This window comes from Salmo salar, chromosome ssa07 (assembly GCF_905237065.1).
Source record: "Salmo salar chromosome ssa07, Ssal_v3.1, whole genome shotgun sequence".
Taxonomy (NCBI): Eukaryota; Metazoa; Chordata; class Actinopteri; order Salmoniformes; family Salmonidae; genus Salmo; species Salmo salar.
In genome coordinates, this window is record NC_059448.1 from 44581401 (window position 1) to 44602735 (window position 21335).

The 21335-nt window shown below is 44.7% G+C and overlaps 2 protein-coding genes across 4 annotated transcripts in view; one reads left to right on the forward strand and one right to left on the reverse strand.

Moving 5' to 3' along the window:
- Positions 1–4146, forward strand: part of LOC106609341 (solute carrier family 41 member 2-like) — a 32702-nt gene extending 28556 nt beyond the window's left edge. The window contains 2 exon segments of the mRNA XM_014208073.2: positions 2408–2531; positions 2534–4146. Of these exon segments, the coding sequence (XP_014063548.2) occupies positions 2408–2531; positions 2534–2592 (183 nt within the window). The 3' untranslated portion in view covers positions 2593–4146.
- Positions 4147–13589: 9443 nt separating this feature from the next.
- The window catches only part of LOC106609345 (carbohydrate sulfotransferase 11), an 82454-nt gene continuing 74708 nt past the window's right edge, over positions 13590–21335 (reverse strand). For all 3 annotated transcript variants that reach the window (XM_014208078.2, XM_045722038.1, XM_014208079.2), the window contains 2 exons: positions 20304–20533; positions 13590–19563 (listed from right to left, as the gene is read on the reverse strand). In XM_014208078.2, the coding sequence (XP_014063553.1) occupies positions 18939–19563; positions 20304–20533 (855 nt within the window). In that variant the 3' untranslated portion in view covers positions 13590–18938. The remainder of the gene's footprint in view (positions 19564–20303; positions 20534–21335) is intronic.

Consider the following 21335-nt stretch of genomic DNA (forward strand, 5'->3'; position numbering starts at 1 on the left):
AATAAATACATTTGAGTCAGAATCTACTGTATATCTGTCGACCCATCTCCTAATTTCTTGCCATGTCCTAATCTGGTCAAAGTTCTGTACCAGAAGTGCTGCTAATTCTACCAGGCCGGTTCATTAAGAACAAATTATTATTTACAATGACAGCCCGATAAGAGGCCTCCTGTGGGGCAGGGGCCTGGATAAAACAAAAAAAAAGAAAGTAAGACAAGACATGAACACAGATGGAAGACACTTGAAGAGAGACCTATGGCAACAACACAACCTGCCACAAACCTTAAGGGCAGACAACAGCACGAAGTACAGAAAAGGCAGAGACAATGCACATCACACAAAACGGCTACAAATCTCAGTGACTGTCCAAAACTATTGTCCAAAGAGTGTCCCAAAACTATCCAGTTTAAGTGTTTTGCAGCTCGTTCCAGTTGCTAGCTGCAGCGAACTGGAAAGAGGAGCGACCCAGGGATGTGTTAGCTTTGGGGACCTTTAACAGAATGTGACTGGAAAACAAGGTGTTGTATGCAGAGGATAAAGGGTATCTCAGACAGTGGGAGTGAGACCTGAGGGGTTTTTATAAATGAGCATCAACCAGTGGATCTTGCATTGAGTGTGAAGAGATGGCCAGTTAACAGTGGAGTGTATATCACAGTGATGTGTCCTGTAAGGAGCATTTGTGGCAAATCTGATGGTCGAATGGTAAAAAACACCTAGCCACTCGAGCACCGTTACTGGCCGATCTGTATATTACGTCGCCGTAATCTAGCGTGGGTAGGATGCTCATCTGAATCAAGGTTAGTTTGTCAGATGGGGTGAAGGGGGAGCGACTACGATACAGAAAACCTAGATGTAACCTTAGCCTGCAACTTATGTGCTCTGGGAAGGACAAAGTACTGTCTAGCCACAATTGGCTCGTGTGAAAAGGGATGGGCAGGGAGAAAGAGGTATTAGATAGGTATGTTTCTGTTGTTGCTTATTCATTCTTCTGGCATTTCACATCAGTTTTCAAAGCAAATGTATTCAAAGCACACACTTGAAAACAAACTCATTTAAAGACACTCACTTTAGACCAAACACATTCAAAGCGTTTCCTGTGTAAATCTTTCTAATTAGAAAGATGGAGACAAAGGGCTGATGCAGGCTCCCATCCAGCCGCAGGACATCAAACAGTGTCTGGTTCCATTCTGGAGAGTCTTCTCCTCCGCTCTCTTCTCTGCATTGATTAGACAGCTCTAGTTAATACTGTGGAAGGGGAGGGGAGGTTTGACGTCGTTCTCTGGGTGTGTCTGTCTGTTGATTTGTCTCTTAAAACGTTTAGACAACGCGATTTGGATTTGGGGAGTTTTTTTAAACTATTCTGTTTTATTGTCTGCGTCGTGAGTGAGTGGGTGTGTCGAAGGGGTATTTGGTGGACAGTGACACTCAATAAAAGGACAGAGGGGAAAGAAGATTGCCCTTGATAGACTGAGACAAGGAGAGAGGGCCTTAAGAGAAAGAGGAAGTGTTTGATTCACTGCTCTGTCACAAGGAGTAAAGTCAGTGTTATTTCAGGCTACCTACTTTGCACGCTACTCACTATGTGTGACGAGGCAAATAGACTTTGTCGCGTGACCCTTGGGGGTTTCCATACTTAACGCGTTCTGCATAGAGATAGACATCTCAAAGCCATCATTCTTAGAATCCTAGATGGACCGAGGAATTCAGACACACCTATGAAACACACACAGTTACATATAATTCCCTCTTTATCCCAAGACATGGTTGGTATATGCTTCTTGTGATTTTGGTGTTTGAAATGATCCGTTTGCTGCCGGTAACATTAGATTTGGCCTTGTTTTCCTTTACACATGGTTATCAGTCGAATGCTTAGTTTTATTCCTTATAGTATAGCTGTCATACTGCCTCTCTGTCTCTGGTCGGGCTAATTGCAGTGGGCAGCGTCTCAAGCTCTTTGTTTTTTGGACAGTGAAACAGGAACAACACTAACCCCTGGCAGACAGTTACTTTTCTCTAAAACACAATGGCCCGGAGCTCATCTCATGCCCTCGCTTCTCTCTCTCTCGCATTTCTCTCGCTCTCGCTCAGCTCAGTTTTCTTTGTGTTTCTTAGAAAATATCTGTGAATTTCTCTCCCTCGCTTCAACTTCTCGGTGGGACACCACTGTGTTTTGTGAATCACGTGCGTATGTGTGCATCTGTTTATATTGGGGGTGTGATGTCTTGCATAGCAAACAATTGGGGTTTTGCGATTAGGAATAGCTTACATTGATTTACACGTGATGGTAATTGTGTTGCTGTGTGATGGGTCTTTAAGCTAACAGCTCTCTCTCACTTGTTTCTCTTGTACAGATTTACATTATGTACAGTAAACTCATTCTGTATATTAAACTCTCTCTCTCTCTCAGGTGTTCCTGTTGCTGTGTATAGCAGACTGGATGGTGTACTCTATGTGGCGTAGTGGTAAAGACCCAGACAGTTTCTCCATCCCCTACCTGACTGCCCTGGGTGACCTCCTGGGCACCGCTCTCCTGGCCTCAGCTTCCAATTCCTGTGGTACATCGGCGACCAGGACAGCGACGTGGGTGACTGAGATGACCCCTGATCCCTGGTGGAGGGGTCACACCCGTGCCTCTACCCCGACCCAGAACCCCTACCCCTTCTCCTCCTCTTACGCCTTGCGGGGTTGTTGCCATTTAGGCGGTTTGCCTCACTCAGCTATTGGTCGCTGGAACATTCCTCTGCCTCTCCTATTGGGCAGAGTAGCACTTAACACTATGCTGATTGAGCCAATGAGGAGTTACAGATGTTCATTTGGAAGAAAAAAATGATATTATTTGTAAAGACATTTCTCTGCATCTGGTTCCTTTTTTCCATTCAACCAATGACACTGCATTCTAAAAATCATATGCTTCTTACAGTGCAATTTATTAAGAGATTTGACCGTTATTTCGTTGCAACAAGTCAGTTATATCCGGTGGACACTGCAAATTTAGCTGGAAGCCTTCAGTTAGTGAGATCAACGGGCTGCAGTGTTTAGTCCTGACAGAGGGGAGATACATGGACAGACAGGGTGGAGAAAGGCCAGGTTACAGGAGGTACACAGCTCTGGCCCTGGACAGCTAGGGCCAGTGTTTGCAGGGTTAGTCACTGGATCAGCTGTTTTAGAGCTGGGATGGAACAAAAGCCTGCACACTATGCTGTTGTTACAGACTAGTATTGCCTTCCCCTGGTCCAAAGCTTTATATAGTCTATACTAGAGCACTGAGTCTACTCTCAGCCCAGACGATATGCATCTCACTCTCTGTGGATGCACTTCATAAAGTCTCTCATTAAGGTCAGTCACAGATTGAATCTGTTGTTTATCTGTTTGGGGTTTCATGTGGCCATCTGTACCTTTTTAGTTTTGTTTTGCATGATCACAAGGAAGGACAAATAGAATTGGGGACAGCAGCCTGATCGTGACCGTTAATGATACTCAAAGGAATGTATTGGATACCTGCTATTTTTATACCTCTCGAGGGACTTGATTCTCTCTCTCTCTCTCTCTCTCTCTCTCTCTCTCTCTCTCTCTCTCTCTCTCTCTCTCTCTCTCTCATTTATATATATATATATATATATATATACATAAATATATATATATATAAATAAATATATATAAATATATATATAAATTTATATATTTGTATATATATATTTATATATATTTATAAATAAATATATAAATATATATATATATAAATATATATATAAATAAATATATATATATATAAATAATGGTGGTCCAGTCACACAGAGTAGGTACTATTGTGGCGTTATACAGTCAGGTCCCGCACGATCATGTGGTTTTGGCCACGCACTCTGTTTACACGTATGTACGTATATGTTCACTACGGTGGCTCCCTGCCGTTAATGTTCCAATGAAATGTGCCTGCGGAGATTCACAGGGTGATGAGATGTTATTCTTTCTGATGCCATATTCCTTTAGTTTTCTGTTGAATCTGTTGTTGTTTTCTAACCTCTATTAATGTGCTGTTAAAAGGGTTTGTTGTTTTCATATTCGCAATCTGTTCTCGGAAACGGACCACGAATGACCTTTTTGTGACTCATCTAAACGTTTAATAAATAAATAAACGTCCAGCATGAATAAGCTGCTTACAAATGTGTGATTATACTGAGTGAAGATTTGCCGGTCCCTCAGAGAGGTTAATTGGATGTTGTAGTATTAGTGGTTGTTCAGTCAAAGCTCTTGTCTAAAGAGGTTTAGGAGGAAATGCCTGTAGACAGGGAAGGACAAGATCAGCTCCAATTGAGACAAATCCGTGTATACCGACCCTTCTCTGCAGTAAAGCAATGTTATGATTGAAGTCTACCACACTGTGGTAGAAATGTATTGTGTGCTCTTTGGATGCCCTCAGGAGATCACTGGACAATCACTGTCTCTATCTCCCCCAGTCTCCATGGTAACACCAGTGTGGTATTTCACCTTTCATGACCTCCACTCGATGAACATGCCTACACACACGCGCTCCTGTCTTTCTTCCCTCTTCCTGTCACTGCTTCCGTCTCATTATGACTTCTCATTCCCTCACTACTTCTCTCATTCCCTTACTCTCGCTCTCTAACCATTCTTTATTTCTCAGAGCTTTCTCTTTCAGATGTGAGAGACCTGAGAGGTGGGAACAGCACCCACAGAGACATGTTGACATTACATGCTCCTTTGGGTGGACACTAATATTAAAAATGCCATATATCAACTGGTGTGTGAGGTTATGATAGCTTGGCTATGTCACCTACAGGCCGATCTGTCTCAGTGAGGGCGTTATACATGTTAGGTGATTTAGTTTGAAAGGTGTCGCATCAGATTAAGATTATTGTTAATTCAAAGTGTGAAGAAGGGTTTACTATAATTGCTAAAGTTTTACTTGGCATAGAGTTGGAAAGAGAAAAGCATTTGAATAACAGCGTATGGACTCAGTCCGATAGTGGTGAAATTGTTTTATACATTATAGTATCTCTCTACATTCTGACGCCTTGCAAATGGAGTCGCATGGCAAAATAAATATATATTATCTGGTTCTGGACATCAAAGATGAGCTTGAGCAGTATTCCTTAACCCTCTCCTGGGAAAGATCAGAACATGAACCTTTAATGCTTGTTTCTGAATGCATCACAGTCTGTTGTCTGACCAATACTTAGTAGATCTGATCATGAGAAGCGTTCCAACCACCTCCACCTTTTAGTTCCAACTAGGTCTAAGTAGGGTTGCACATTTTGAGGAATATTCAGAGGTGGAAACTTTCCGTGGGAATTAACGGGAATTTGTGTGAATTAACGGAAATATATGCAAACGAATATTAATACCATTTAAATGTAGATGTTTTTTGCATTGGATATATCATATGGAGACAGAAACATAAATATTTTACTTATCATGAGTACACAATGGCAAATTATTAAATCCTTCCAATAGAAATAAAAAAAAAACAATTTAGTTACGAATTGAACTTGAATTAAATGAGTTGACTCTTCACATGGAATGATTTCACTGAACAACAAAAGGGAATATTGAATGATCCATCGTATCGCCTAAAAACGTTTTCAACATACATCTGTAAAATGATAGTCTAGAAACTAAAGCTTTGGTTGTCTTCCTCTCCGGCTTCCATGTCTTTTCCCTGGACATCCTCAATGCCCACCTCTTGAACATCACTCTGAGGCCTCATCTTCACTGTCACTTTCCAACCTTGTTGAGGATGGCTCGTTGTCAGGCTCAAAAAACCTCAAATTTGCATAGATGGCCACCAATTTTTCATCCCTTGATTGGTCAGCCTGTTGGTCAGCTTTGGTGTGTGTGTTTCCAAACAAGGACCAGTTGTGCTCTGAGGCAGCTGATGTTGGTGGGATTTGGAGGATGATGGAGGCAACAGGGGAAAGAGCCTCAGATCCACAAAGTCGCTTCCTCCAGGTGGCTGATGAGATATGTTGGCACAGCTGCCATATTGCATCTCCATCCCAAAGCCCTTGCTTAGATGTGAACTTCGCCAGACTGCCAAGAACCTTGCCCTCATCCAGGCCAAGGTGGCGAGACACGGTAGTGATGACACCATAGACCTTGTTGATCTCTGCACCAGACAGGATGCTCTTGCCAGCATACTTGGGGTCCAACATGGACGCTGCGGCGTGTATGGGCTTCAGGCAGAAGTCTTCACGCTTTTTGATGTATTTCAGAACTGCAGTTTCCTCTGCTTGTAGCAACAGTGAAGTGGGCAGGGCAGTACGTGTTTCTTCTCTTACATCTGCAAGCAGAGTCTGAACATCAGACAGGATGGCATTGTCTCCCTCAATCTGTGCAATGGCTACTACTAAAGGTTTCAGGCTGCTTACCACTCTCTCCCAAAAAGCATCATCCAGGAGTATCCTCTTGATGGGGCACTGTCCATATCGGCAGACTGTGATATGGCCATTTCTTGGAGAGACTTCGTCCCCTCCATGAGACTGTCAAACATGATGACAACACCACCCCAACAGGTGTTGGTGGCCAGCTTCAATGTGGTGCTCTTATTCTTCTCACTTTATTTGGTGAAGTAGATTGCTGCTGTAACTTGATGACCCTTCACATACCTATCCTTGGCTCTGTATCCATTGTTTTCAGTGCCTTGATGTACTTGAGGAGCAGATTCAATGCATGAGCAGCACAGCCAACGGGTGTGATGTGAGGGTAGGACTCCTCCACTTTAGACCAAGCAGCCTTCATGTTCGCAGCATTGTCTGTCACCAGTGCAAATACCTTCTGTGGTCCAAGGTCATTGATGACTGCCTTCAGCTCATCTGCAATGTAGAGACCGGTGTGTCCGTTGTCTCCTTGTGTCTGTGCTCTTGTAGAATACTGGTTGAGGGGTGGAGATGATGTAATTAATTATTCCTTGCCCATGAACATTCGACCGCCCATCAGAGATGATTGCAATACAGTCTGCTTTCTCTATGTTTTGCTTAACCTTCACTTGAACTCTGTTGAACTCTGCATCCAGCAAATGAGTAGATAAAGAATGTCTGGTTGGAGGGGTGTATGCTGGGCGAAGAACATTCCGAAATCTCTTCCAATACACATTGCCTCTGAGCATCAGCGGTGAACCAGTTGCATACACAGCTCGAGCAAGACATTCATCAGCAGGAGGACCATGAGCTGTTGCTATCGATAAGCTGTCTGATTCATCATTTTCACCTCAAATAGAAGTAGAGGGACTTTTGTCAGAGGTTACTTGTTGTGAGCGCTGAGGGAACTTTATGCACTTGGCCAGATGATTCTGCGTCTTTGTTGCATTCTTCACATATGATTTGGCACAGTATTTGCAAATGTACACAGCTTTTCCTTCTATATTAGCTGCAGTATCTTACAAAGGAGTTGTTTAATCTAACTGCTTAACTATTTATCTGTACATGGAATTGTATTTGCACATTTTTTTTTTTACAATTTCTTTTCTAATATTACTGGCTATGTGGCTAATATACTGGCTATGTGCACCATGGCATTTTCCTGTAAATATTAGAAAATACATTTGCCACCCTAGGACTAAGTTTGCCACCCTTTGCCACCCTAGGACTAAGTATATCCAATGGATTTCTATTATCTTTTCATATTTGATAGTACTGATACCATGCTACGTTAACCCATGTACCTTAATACGCCTTCATTTTTCTGTGTTTTTGTTCCTTCTCAGTGAAGTCGGAAGGGCATGACTAAGTAGTTAATGAGCAGATTTGCTGCTTGTGTATTTTCATGGTTGTGTTGCGTGCTTGTCTGTCTGCCCCGTTAAAGAGCAGATTTTCATGGTTGTAGAGGAGAGTCTCTGAAGTGTCAGTACCGTGTTGCTTAACGACCAGAGCGGGACCTCCTGAGACCCCATAACCAGAACACTGAATTACTCTTGGCTGTCTCTTCACCTTCTGTCTATACTGTATAGGAGAGAGTAGGGAATCAGGATGTGATCTATCTAGACTACTGACTTGCTTGTTTTTTCTTTTACTGTACTGTCCTCAGTAGATAGTTACTGAAATTCCGAAATCACTGACTGCATGGGGGAAAAGACACTTGGGAGTGTGGTTTTAAATGATATCATTCTTAAAGTGTGTTATGGGCTTTCTCTGCCTCCTTACCATTCAGTAGATACTGTAGTTGTTGAGCATAGATAATGTTATTGTGACAGCATAGGGTTAAAACAAAATGTCTGCATTAGGAAAAGATGAAGAGTTGCAAAAAGTGAACATCAGATGGTTGAGAGAATGAACTCCCACTGTGTTACTGTTGAGTTAAAATGTTAGACATTTATTACAGTAGGTGGTTTTTATGAGGTGGCATGTCTCCAATGTTGGCCCATGTCTCTGCCTGGCTACAGAGAGGAATCAGAGAGGACTGCATCACTCTTACTACAGTCTGAGAATGTAAGAAGTAAGCAGCCTCTGTATGTTTGTTCTGTGTTTCTATGAGTAGTATGTACAGTATTCTGTGGGCATGTAACAGTGTGCCTCTGTTGATGTCTAGACGCTCTGGTGTTAACAAGGGGTGCTGAACCTTGCAGGGGGACAGAGAGGGGTGCGGGGGGGGGTGAGTTGACAGGTTTGACTATGGCTTGGGATAGGGGTACAGTCTGCACCAGGGGGACCATGAAATTGAAACCTAATCCAGGGGTCCTCTTTGGCCCCTCCAGTAGTCCCAGCGGACCTATGTGGCCCCCGGGCTTACTGCCCTACCTGAAGGGATAACAATAGCTGATTCACACTGGAAGCTAATAGGAAACAGATCATTTTCCCCCATGATTATTTTCTCTAGTGATGGGGTGTTCAGAGTGTGCCTCTATGGAAACTCAATCGGCCCAGTGTTGCGGTGAGAGATAATCATGACTGTCAGGGTAAACCTAATGAGGGTTATTAAAATGACAATCATCGTTGTTATATGTTTTACTACTATGACTGGAGAGAGAGAGGGATGGGTTGGAGAGGGGAAATAACTAGTAGGAAGGAGACATGGAGGAAGGGAAGTAAACTGAGAGATTCCTGCCACCCAGGGGTGAGATTCCTTGGTGACTGATGGAGTGGCGTCAGATGCCAGGGTTAGCCTTCTGACCTGAACTGTGCTGTTGCCAAGAGTTCAAATAAGAACAGCTCTGGTATTTCTTGTCTACAGTCGGCCTGGTTCATAATCTAGCCGTGTCTTTATCACCTCTGAACCTTAGGTCTACAGTAGGTTTTATACTGGCTATGTCACTGAGGGGGACTGGGAGGAATCAATGACGCTGTGAGCAGGGCCCGATGACTCAGCATAGTACATTCGCTCTACTGAGGAAGTGAAACACCAATCGATTCTTCTTTACTTAGACCCCAACCGATCTCATTTGGCAAGAAACCCAGAAAGAGGGAGAAAGTGGTAGCCACTAGGTGGGTGGTGAACATTAATTTGAGGTGGGAATCACACATCTGCGTGTGTGGTAACGTATGAAAGCCTGAGGGGGACACAGCCATGAGATACACAGAGTGACAGAGAACAGCATAAATAGACCGAGAGAGAGAGAGAGAATTGTTTTGGAGACCTGCGGTGATGCAACGTTTTGTCAGGTGTTGTATTTGCCTTTTAAGCATAAATAAAGCCCCAACTGATTACATGCATTCCCCCAAACCACAGATACCCACAGTGACACAGCTCACATGGACACAGCAGCTGTTAACAGCGGAGACAGCGGAGTCAATCACCACCTTCCGTAGACACCTGAAACCCCCCTCTTTAAGGAATACCTGGGATAGGATAAAGTAATCCTTCTAACCCCCCCCCAAAAAAATATAGATGTACTATTGTAAAGTGGTTGTTCCACTGGATATCATAAGGTGAATGCACCAATTTGTAAGTCGCTCTGGATAAGACCGTCTGCTAAATGACGTAAATGTAAACTTCCCTTCCCTACACGTGAACACACACACTCCTCTGATGTGCCACTGTCAGCAGCCTCCCTCTAATGACAGAGGCTATAGCCAATGAGAAGGCTGTATTTCTGACAGGAGTGGAGAAATGCCTCTGTATGTGGAGAGATGCTGGATGTATTTCTGACAGGAGTGGAGAAATGCCTCTGTATGTGGAGAGATGCTGGATGTTTTAGAATGGGAATATGAACTTATTTCCTATGTCTTGGAAAAAGCATGTGGTGGAATTTACAGTGGCAGTAAGTTTCATGCATAACGTTGTATTGCGTTGTAGTTCTCTGGGTGGGTAGGTTATTTCTGCTTATATTTGGGATTGATATGTAGTTTAGAAAGGTGATAGGAGACAGTACTGTGCTTTTATTAATGAAAGACTGATCTATGGCGAGAGAGGGATGAGAACCTTCCAACTCGTTTTTTTTAAATAGATTTCGTGGCCCTGGCCATTTCTTCAAAGGTGCCCACTTGAAAGGAACCACTGTGCTGACCACAATGTCTGTATAATGAGAGAGATCAGGACATTTCCACAGAGAGCAGGCTGTATGCATGCACTGGAACAAGTGGCCATATTGGGGTGGATTCAAACCAAGCTGTTGACATTGAGAAAGTCCCCTATGTGAACTATAGGGTGCAATAAATAGCAGATGCCTCAGTGACTCAGCATTTGGTTGATTCATCAGCATAGCAGCAACTTTACACCAGTTATAACTGTGCTTTCACAGTTCGTCAAATGTCTGTCATTAGATCCCTAGCTCGTTTCTATTTCTTCATGACAAATTTACAGAGATAGTTGTTCTGAGTGTGAAAGAGCCACTGGTTCTCCAGGTAACGATCGCTCCTCTAGTACACAGGGTTGTAGGTTCAATCCCAGGCTCAGCTCCTGAGTGTAGTTGTGTTGACACTCAGTAATGGGGGAAGGCTGGTAGATATCATGGGGTAAATACCTGGGGTTCCCTCTCCTGCAAAAAGCAGCAGTCGTGGATGAAATCTCCTGGAAAAACTAACTGTCCACTTTTTCCAGGAGATTTTATCCATGACTGTTGCTCTTTGCTGTTTTGGAATTGCACCCCAGGAATGTATACTGCCTTCAAATCACCCACTTCCTCAAGTTGCCGTAACTCCTCAGAAGGCAGCCACACAGCACCTGGGTTTAAACCTACAACTCCGACTCCAACACCAAGTTTGCCGATGACAGAACAACATTGGTGAGACGGCCTGTAGGGAGGTCAGAGAGCTGGCCGTGTGGTGCCAGGACAACAACCTCTCCCTTAACGTCATCAAGACAAAGGAGATGAGGACCGAGCACGCCCCCATTCTCATCGACGGGGGTGTAGTGGAACAGGTTGAGAGCTTCAAGTTCCTTGGTGTCCACATCACCAACAAACGATCATGGTCAAAACACACTAAGGCACTCGTGAATCAAATAAATTGTTATTGGTCACATACACATGGTTAGCAGATGTTAATGCGAGTGTAGCGAAATGCTTGTGCTTCTAGTTCCAACAATGCAGTAATATCTAAAAACTGATCTAACAAATTCACAACAACTAACTTATTCACACATGTAAAGGGATAAATAAGAATATGTACATATAAATATATGGATGAGCGATGGCAGTGCGGCATAGGCAAGATGCAGTAGATGATATAGAATACAGTATATACATATGAGATGAGTAATGTAGGATATGTAAACATTATTAAAGTGGTGTTATTTAAAGTGACTAGTGATACCTTTATTAAGTAAATTTATTTAAGTGGCCAGAGATTTGAGTCTGTATGTTGGCAGCAGCCTCTCTATGTTAGTGATGGCTGTTTAACAGTCTGATGGCCTTGAGATAGAAGATGTTTTTCAGTCTCTCGGTCCCAGCTTTGATGCACCTGTACTGACCTCGCCTTCGGGATGATAGCGGGGTGAACAGGCAGTGGCTGGGGTGGTTGTTGTCCTTGATGATCCTTTTGGCCTTCCTGTGACATCAGGTGCTGTAGGTGTCCTGGAGGGCAGGTAGTTTGCCCCCGGTGATGAGTTGTGCAGTCCGCACTACCCACTGGAGAGCCATGCAGTTAAGGGCATTGCAGTTGCCGTATTTCTTCAGCCTCCTGAGGTTGAAGAGGCACTGTTGCTCCTTCTTCACCACGCTGTCTGTGTGGGTGGACCATTTCAGTTTGTCCGTGATGTGTATGCCGAGGAACTTTAAACTTTTCACCTTCTCCACAACTTTCCCATCGATGTGGATGGAGAGGGCACGACAAATCCTATTCCCCCTCAGAAGACTGAAAAGATTTGGCATGGGTCCTCAGATCCTACAGCTGCACCATCGAGAACATCCTGACTGGTTGCATCACTGTCTGGCATGGCAACTGCTCAACCTCCGTCCGCAAGGCACTACAGAGGGTAGTGCGTACGACCCAGTACATCACTGGGGCCAAACTTCTAGCAATCCAGGACCTCTATACCAGGCGGTGTCAGAGGAAGGCCCTAAAAATTGTCAAAGACTCCAGCCACCCTGGTCATGGACTGTTTTCTCTGCTACAGCACAGCAAGCGGTACCGGAGTGCCAAGTTTAGGTCCAAAAGGCTTAACAGCTTCTACCCCCAAGCCATAAGACTCCTGAACAGCTAATGAAAGGGCTACCCAGACCCCTCCTTTACGCTGCTGCTACTCTCTGTTTATTATCTATGCATAGTCACTTTAACTACACCTACATGTACATATTACCTCAACTAACCGGTGCCCCCGCACATTGACTCTGTACCGGTACCCCCTGTATATACTGTGGCCTCGCTATTGTTATTTTACTGCTGCTGTTTAATTATTTGTTACTTTTATTTTCTATTTTTTACTTAACACTTTTTTTCTTAACTTCTTCACTGCATTGTTGGTTACGGGCTTGTAAGTAAGCATTTCTCTGTATGGTCTACATCTGTTGTATTTGGTGCATGTGACAAATAAAATTTGATTTGATTTATGGCTCAAGATCCTCACGCCAGAGAGACACGACTCCTTCACACTTCTTACCATTCTCTTTGTATATTTGACATTGAGAGTTGCAGAAACATACAAGAAATTAGGTTTGAACCCACAACCTCTTGGTTTTGAGTCAGGGACTTACCATTGGACCACCATCTGCTTCACATGTATGCTCATTCTCTGTACAGGAGATTGATCTTTTGTATTCATCTCCACTTCAGTTCCACCACAGCTAGCAGATAGCAGCAGCTACCAATGTGGACCACACATGATAGCTTGTACGTTATACATACCACATGAATATTCATCCATCATGGAGCACAAGAATGGCTCAGTAACCATGGTAACCTGGGAAATAATTTTGGCAGACCGGCATGTGCAGGCTTTTCACTAACAAAACAGATGGCATGTTTTGGAATGCCAAGCTTGGAATCATCAGCTGGCATGGGGTGCCCATGGGTTGACGAGACAATATCCATGCCAACCAGAGAATACCCATGGAACCACTGGGCAGTGAGTGATAATGTGACAAATATGTATGCGTGATTAGCGTTTGATATATAGAATGTTGTGTGTTTGTTGTGTCTGTGTTTGCACGCGCATGCTTGTATGCAGACAGTGAAAAAACACATTAGTCCGGGGCATCTGGGTTTGAGTTTCTGAGGCATTTTATTGTGAAAACATCAGACAGAATGAACCACGGAACACTGCTGGGGGAATCACAACTCTTCTCCCACTACCTGCAGTCGATATATTCAATTATTCATGTTTTTGGTGAGAGGGCCTTGATGATGAACCGACAGTCTGTCCCGTGAGAAAAGTCCAGGTGTGTTGCCATGGAGACCACCAGGAGGAATGTTATGAGTAGTCGGTGGTGAATGAATGAATAAATACAACGTAGCCTGTTGGAATGAGTTACTCTAAGGCAGCGCAGGTACAGTACAGAGCGACCTTTCCAATACACACACACACAGCTCAGATACACACTCGTTGGTACAGCACATTGTGACCTCTCCGACACACACACTGGCCGATGACATGGTATCTGACAGCAGAGTTTGCAAAGCCTCTTGATGTGGTCACATGAGTCTCTCTACAGGTGATCCGACTGTGTTAGTGTGTGGGATGCTGTTTTGAAATACAACTTTAATCTGACAGTTGAAGAGGGAGAGCGAGAGTGTGTGTGTGTGTGTGTGTGGACTGACAATCAGATGACAGTAAGGTGCTCCAATGAGAGGAATGAAAAGGCACAGATCATTTCAGCACCCATTGACTGAAATGTGGTGACCCTATAAAAGGTACTGCCTGTGGTGACTGAAGTGCCCTGTGGTCATGTACTGTAGGCTATGCAGGAGGCAACCATAGAATGGATTGGACATAATCATAAACTGTGTTCTATCTATATGTTATATTTCTATGAGGTCAATGAAAAGTGTGGAAGCTGCTGTGGAGTGTTGCTGACAGAGGAATACAACAGAACAACATAGAAAGACATAATTAAGACAGGGAAAAGGTAAATAAATGAGCTCTATTACCATTCCAGGCTTTGGTTTCTGTGCAGTTGAGTGGGAGATCTGCTCTAACCACCTTCCAGTGATTTCAACAGTTGGCAATATTTTGAACATTTCTGAAAAGCCTCATGGTCTGAGAGTTGGTACCAAAGGGCTAATTCGTAACAGCAGGAAACAACATGGGGACCCTTTTATGTGTAACACAAAGGGAGTTCCATGGGCATTATGGGGATGTTTTTACTGTTGCACAGATACTGATTGAATAAGAATATCTCAGACAGAAAGATAAACTATTCACAAAAAAAACCACTGACAGATAACTGCCCCATCCATGCTTATCTCTGGCTAGAAACCCCCGGCCCCAGAGTGGATATGTTTACCTATGTGCAGAGGAGCGTGCACTTCCTGTGCTTCTGCATTTAGCAACACAGTAAATATGTAATTCAGTCCAACAATAGACGTCGTTCTCCAACAACATAAATATACCCGTACACTGGTCAATAAATACTTACAGCACAAGAACACTAAATGGACATGTCAGAATTGGATTCGTTGGATTTATAGGTAGAGTGAGCTAGGATATGGAATAAGAATGGAGAATAAAAAAGGTTTGAATCCGGTCAGTATTTCCACAGGGATCGTTAGGTTGGGCCTCTGTGGGATTTTAACAGCTCTGTTTGTATAAGCCAGCCCTTTTCCTGTTGGGAGGGTAGGGATCACTGACACTGTCCAAAAACCCACTTCTGTTTTTATATGGGGCTGTTTTGGGAGAGAGGTTGGAGTCAAGAGGAGAGCATAGGAGAGGACTCCATAACAGTTTGTTTGCAGAGTTGTGAAGCCTTTGGGTAAAGTGTCTCATTTTGGAGGCTAAATAGGCAGTTAGAGATAAGCTGAGTGTGTGGTGTTTTAAATGTGTCCATACCCAACCAAACCCCCCTCTCCCCCCATACCTCACTTACCAACCCTCACTAGAGTACAGCTGCTGAGTAAGAGGCTGTGTGGCATCTGTGTGTGTGTGTGTGTGTGTGTGTGTGTGTGTGTGTGTGTGTGTGTGTGTGTGTGTGTGTGTGTGTGTGTGTGTGTGTGTGTGTGTGTGTGTGTGTGTGTGTGTGTGTGTGTGTGTGTGTGTGTGTGTGTGTGTGTGTGTGTGTGTGTGTGTGTGAGCTCAGAATGCTCCCATTGTTTCTGTAAGTGGATGGGGTCGGAGATGTAGGCCAAACCAGTAGCCTTCCTCGTTATCAGAGCCAGATGTGGAGGGCCTTGTTTTTCCAAACCAGCAGCCTTCCTCTTTATCAGAGCCAGATGTGGAGGGCCTTGTTCCTCCAAACCAGCAGCCTTCCTCTTTATCAGAGCCAGATGTGGAGGGCCTTGTTCCTCCAAACCAGCAGCCTTCCTCTTTATCAGAGCCAGATGTGGAGGGCCTTGTTCCTCCAAACCAGCAGCCTTCCTCTTTATCAGAGCCAGATGTGGAGGGCCTTCTTCCTCCAAACCAGCAGCCTTCCTCTTTATCAGAGCCAGATGTGGAGGGCCTTGTTCCTCCAAACCAGCAGCCTTCCTCTTTATCAGAGCCAGATGTGGAGGGCCTTGTTCCTCCAAACCAGCAGCCTTCCTCTTTATCAGAGCCAGATGTGGAGGGCCTTGTTCCTCCAAACCAGCAGCCTTCCTCTTTATCAGAGCCAGATGTGGAGGGCCTTGTTCCTCCAAACCAGCAGCCTTCCTCTTTATCAGAGCCAGATGTGGAGGGCCTTGTTCCTCCAAACCAGCAGGCTTCCTCTTTATCAGAGCCAGATGTGGAGGGCCTTGTTCCTCCAAACCAGCAGCCTTCCTCTTTATCAGAGCCAGATGTGGAGGGCCTTGTTCCTCCAAACCAGCAGCCTTCCTCTTTATCAGAGCCAGATGTGGAGGGCCTTCTTCCTCCAAACCAGCAGCCTTCCTCTTTATCAGAGCCAGATGTGGAGGGCCTTGTTCCTCCAAACCAGCAGCCTTCCTCTTTATCAGAGCCAGATGTGAAGGGCCTTGTTCCTCCAAACCAGCAGGCTTCCTCTTTATCAGAGCCAGATGTGAAGGGCTTTGTTCCTCTAAACCAGCAGCCTTCCTCTTTATCAGAGCCAGATGTGGAGGGCCTTGTTCCTCCAAACCAGCAGCCTTCCTCTTTATCAGAGCCAGATGTGGAGGGCCTTGTTCCTCCAAACCAGCAGCCTTCCTCTTTATCAGAGCCAGATGTGGAGGTCCTTGTTCCTCTAAACCAGCAGCCTTCCTCTTTATCAGAGCCAGATGTGGAGGGCCTTGTTCCTCCAAACCAGTTGCTAATTATAACGACACACACATGCAAACAGACACAACTGACACCAATATTTTAGAAGCTATGACAGAATGAGGTGAGCTTGTCATTAGTCACCACGCCTGTCTAAACTAACAGTCAGAGGGACAGATGAATATAGAAGTGAATCATTTCTGTGCAGCTGTTACTTCTGCTCAGACCTAGCAATATAAAAATACACAACTTTCCCAATAAACGTCCCTCTCTCTTTGAAGTCTGAATGGAGGAAGAATGACAAAGGGGTGTAAAGAATAAAGAGGACTCCCTCCCTCCCAGCTTGGCTAAATAAGTTGTCTTCTCTCGCCCTCCGTCGCCCACTCCTGCACTGTCTATATGACTCTCTGTGATCCCATAGACTACACAGAGTAATGATTAGACACTGCACTTGCACCTGAGGGCGAACACAGACCTGACTTTCACCGCCAGACTCAAAGGTAGACGGTTCCATTATCGATCATTATCAAGGCAAACACTGCTCTTGTTTCTGATTCTGAGTAGTAGCCTGCGATGTAGATATGTATGTGGAATACTTTTCTCATGCAATAGTTTATGTTTTCAATCACAGGATTGTAAATGTTTTGTAAATAATTGGATGTACCGAAAAGTACTGATAAGAGTTGAGTTGACTCTGTCCCTTTCTGTCATTGGCAGTGTTCCAACCCTTTGGCATCAGACTCAGTTGACTAAGGGGGAGAGAGGGAATAACTCTAAATCCCATGGGATGTCCCAGCTCTCACGCACAGAGAAACCAAAGCCACGGACTTCACTATATTGTACGCCCTTCGGAAAAAGGAAGAATATTAAAATGTTATCATTAACAGTGTACCGGAGGCAACTCAGGACAAAAAACATGAAAAACAAAACTCATAAAAACAATTTTATCTTTAAAAATCTACTAAAACGTTCATCTGCCAAGAAAACAAATATTAAAATCTTCCTCTCCCCCCCACCCACTCCCCGACAGTAAAAGTAATTTAAATAATCTTTTTTTTATTGCTGCTCACAGCAATGTTTTCATAAGACAATAAAACCAAGACAAAAAAAAAATAGACTTAATTTACTAAAATACATGATTGGTCGTCGAAGCGGGGGGGGGTTTATGGCCCTCCCTGGTTTAAGGGCGTGGCGTGGGCAGGGTTATAAGATCCTGTCCCTTAAACCCTTTCACAGCCACACGGGCCATCTCTTCTTCAGTTCCTCTCTGGGTCAGTGGGAGGCCCCTAACACCTGTCAATCACATCCGGTGCACCCATTCACAACGGCACTTCCTTTCTCCTTCTGACCACTTCCTGTGGCTTAAAGCCTTGAGGGTGCTCAGTGTCTTTCTAAAATGGCCGCCGTTTCAGATCCTGCTGTGGGAGTCTGAGGCCTCACCTGGCAAACCTTCTTTTCACCTATGACGATGGCGATCTTGACAGCATAGCTACTACTTTAGAGCAGTTGGCTGTAAATTGTAGCTCCACTCTTTACACCTGATGGTTCTAGAGGTCTTTAGAGCAAAGTCAATAGACAGCTATAATGAGGAGGGCTTGAGGTGGAGCCAAGAGCCAGTATACTTATCAAACGTATAATTGGTGGGTGCTATCAAACACACCCAGGATACAGCACACTGAAGGACATGGATGTGTTTTACAATTTGACGGAGTTTCGTTATTGTTCGTTATAAAATAAGCTCAGCTCCCATGATGCTTTGGGGCCAGGGCGCGTGCATGCGAGGCCACCATTTGCTGTGCAGAATCCAAAGCAGCCTAATTGGTCAAGAGTCCCACCTCATTTACATACAGAACACACATCAATCACTCTCCAAGAGTCCTGCTTCTCTCCTCTATTTCCCCTCTTAGAAAACCTCTGACATCAGCTCCACCCGAACCCTGCATTCTCATGGTATAGGATCTCCACTTCCTCCTTTATTACCTTCAGGACAATGCTGATTGGATAACAAAGATTCTTTCACATCAAATCGGATCCAGCACCTTTCCTCAATCTCTGTCCCTCCCATTCACCTCAGCCCTTCCTGTTCACCCCCAGAAACAGTGACGACAGTTTTTGAATAAAGCTTTCGCAAAAATATCCATTCTCCTCTCTCTCAGTTATTTTTTTCTTCTCTTATTAAAAGTGGATCGTGCCCAGAGTCCCAGCTGGCTAGTCATGTCCTGGTCCGCTAGTCGTTAGTCCAGTCGCAGATAGCTTGGCGTGGAGTAGTTGAACATGAGGAAGTCCAGTTTATACAGCTGGAAGAGCTGGCTGTGCTGCTGGGAGCTGATGTTGCTGAAGAACTGGGCCGTCATGCTGTCTGTGGTGCGGGTGGACTTGGCGTAGGTCGGGAAGCGCACCGACTCGCCCACCCCCGCCAGCCGCAGAACGTAGTTGGCGTCTTCCTCCAGGGTTTCGTACTTGCCCACCAGGTCATAGTGGATGTGACAGGGGTGGCACAGCTGGTACACCGTCTGCCAGTGCTCGTTGAGCGGGCCGTCGCGTTGCGTGGCCGGGTCGACAAGATACTCGGCGAACTCCCGGAACTTGACGTCGGCGCCGTTGAGCAGCGCCTCCTGCGTGGCGTTCTTGCGGTAGCGGCGGACGATCTTGGTGCCGAAGCGACGGTGGAAGGAGGAGTTGTACTTGAGGGTGAACTTGTTGCGGTAAGCGGAGACGAGCCTCTCGAAGGGCTCCCGGACGAACAGGAACTTGAGGTAGCTCTTGAGGCGGTGGTTGATCTCAGCGATGCTGTACTGGTTCAGATATTTCAGGTTGGATGGGACGTGGGCCTCGTTGGAAGGGATCTCCATAGGGTCACTGGGATGGAGAGAAATAAAGACCATGAGGAACAGAATAAAAATAACACAAACAATGAAAAGTATCTAAATTGTAGTAGGAGTGGTAGTAAAAGTAACAGCAGTTATAAACACTGAGTACACAAAACATTAAGAACACCTGCTCTTTCCATGACATAGACTGACCAGGTGAATCCAGGTGAAATCTATGATCCCTTATTGATGTCACTTGTTAAAGAAGGATTTTTAAGCCTTGAGACAATTGAGACATGGATTGTGTCTGTTTGTCATTCAGAGGGTGAATGGGCGAGATAAAATATTTAAGTGCCTTTGAACAGGGTATGGTAGTACGTGCCAGGAGCACCAGTTTGTGTCAAGAACTGCAACGCTGCTGGGTTTTTCACGCTCAACAGTTTCCCGTGTGTATCAAGAACGGTCCACCACCCAAAGGACATCCAGCCAACTTGACACAACTGTGGGAAGCATTGGAGTCAACATGGGCCAGAATCCCTGTGGAACGCTTTCGACACCTTGTAGAGTCCATGACCCAATGAACTGTTCTGAGGGCAAAAGGGGGAGGTACAACTCAATATTAGGATGTTATGTGACAGCGTAGTCGTATCAGTAGTAATATTATAAAATAAAACATTTTCCACTATTCAGCTTTTTTACATCAATAATCGTTTATTTATTGTGTTCCTTTCGGAAAATGTGTCTTGCATGTTATCTCAAATCTTAATAGTAGTTTCCTATGCTACTGACCTGTACTTGCCGCGTCCCGTGAGGACCATCATGACGCGTTTCCAGTTGGTGCAGGCCACCTTGGGGACATAGCAGTAGATGAGCTCATGCTCCTCATCCACCACCAGGTGTTTGAGGTCACCAGGGGTCAGGACCCGGCGCTTGCGGCTGGATGCACTCTGAGCCCGACATGACTCTGCTACCTGGTCTCTCCTCCCCTGGTGGAGGATGGCGGCACTGGAGAACTCCGACTGGGAGAGGGAGAGGGAGAGAGAGAGAGAGAAGAAGAAAAAAGGAGATATATTAATCTTCTGGAATACAAATGATGATCTATGGGGAGCTGACTAATACAATATGCATAGTTCCCATTTCATTCAACAGTAGCTCACTTGATCCACACATTTCAGTGTAAAGAAAGAAGGATGGGGAAGAAGGGACGGAATAATGGAAAGGGGAGAGGAGGAAGTGAGGGAGGGCTGTTCTTGATCTAAAGAGCAGGAATGTTTTCTTAGAGCTGGTGATTGTTTTTGTTCTGTACCCTAAATAACCCTTTCAGGGAATTCCCTTGTTTCCCCGGGGACTCTAAATCGATCAGACCGTGCCCTGTGTCGCTGCACATTCTCAGACACACGCACGTGCACACACAGCACGACAGCCAGTCAGTGCCACAGCTGTATGCCATACCAGAGAGTAGAGAATAGGGCTAGGCCTTTGAGGAGGGTTGCTAAAATAACTCATGTCTGGGACCACCTCCATGCTCTCAGCACTTAACCAAACTAAAAGCCTTGTGTTAGTGCTTGAACCCCTCCATGAACCATTTATCAAGTGATACGTATATACAGTATATGGCATCTAAGTAAATGTGAACAAATCATGCTTTGTACACCTAAATATAACTGTGAGACAGGTTCTGCCAGATCAATTAGCCATTGAAGAGATAATGTGGAGTACAGCACAGCGATGGGAAATATGGTCAAACAAAAAGCTCAAAGAGCAGACGCGGTGGGGTTATGATAGTTACGTTTCACGTCACAGTCCATTACCCTTTAAGTA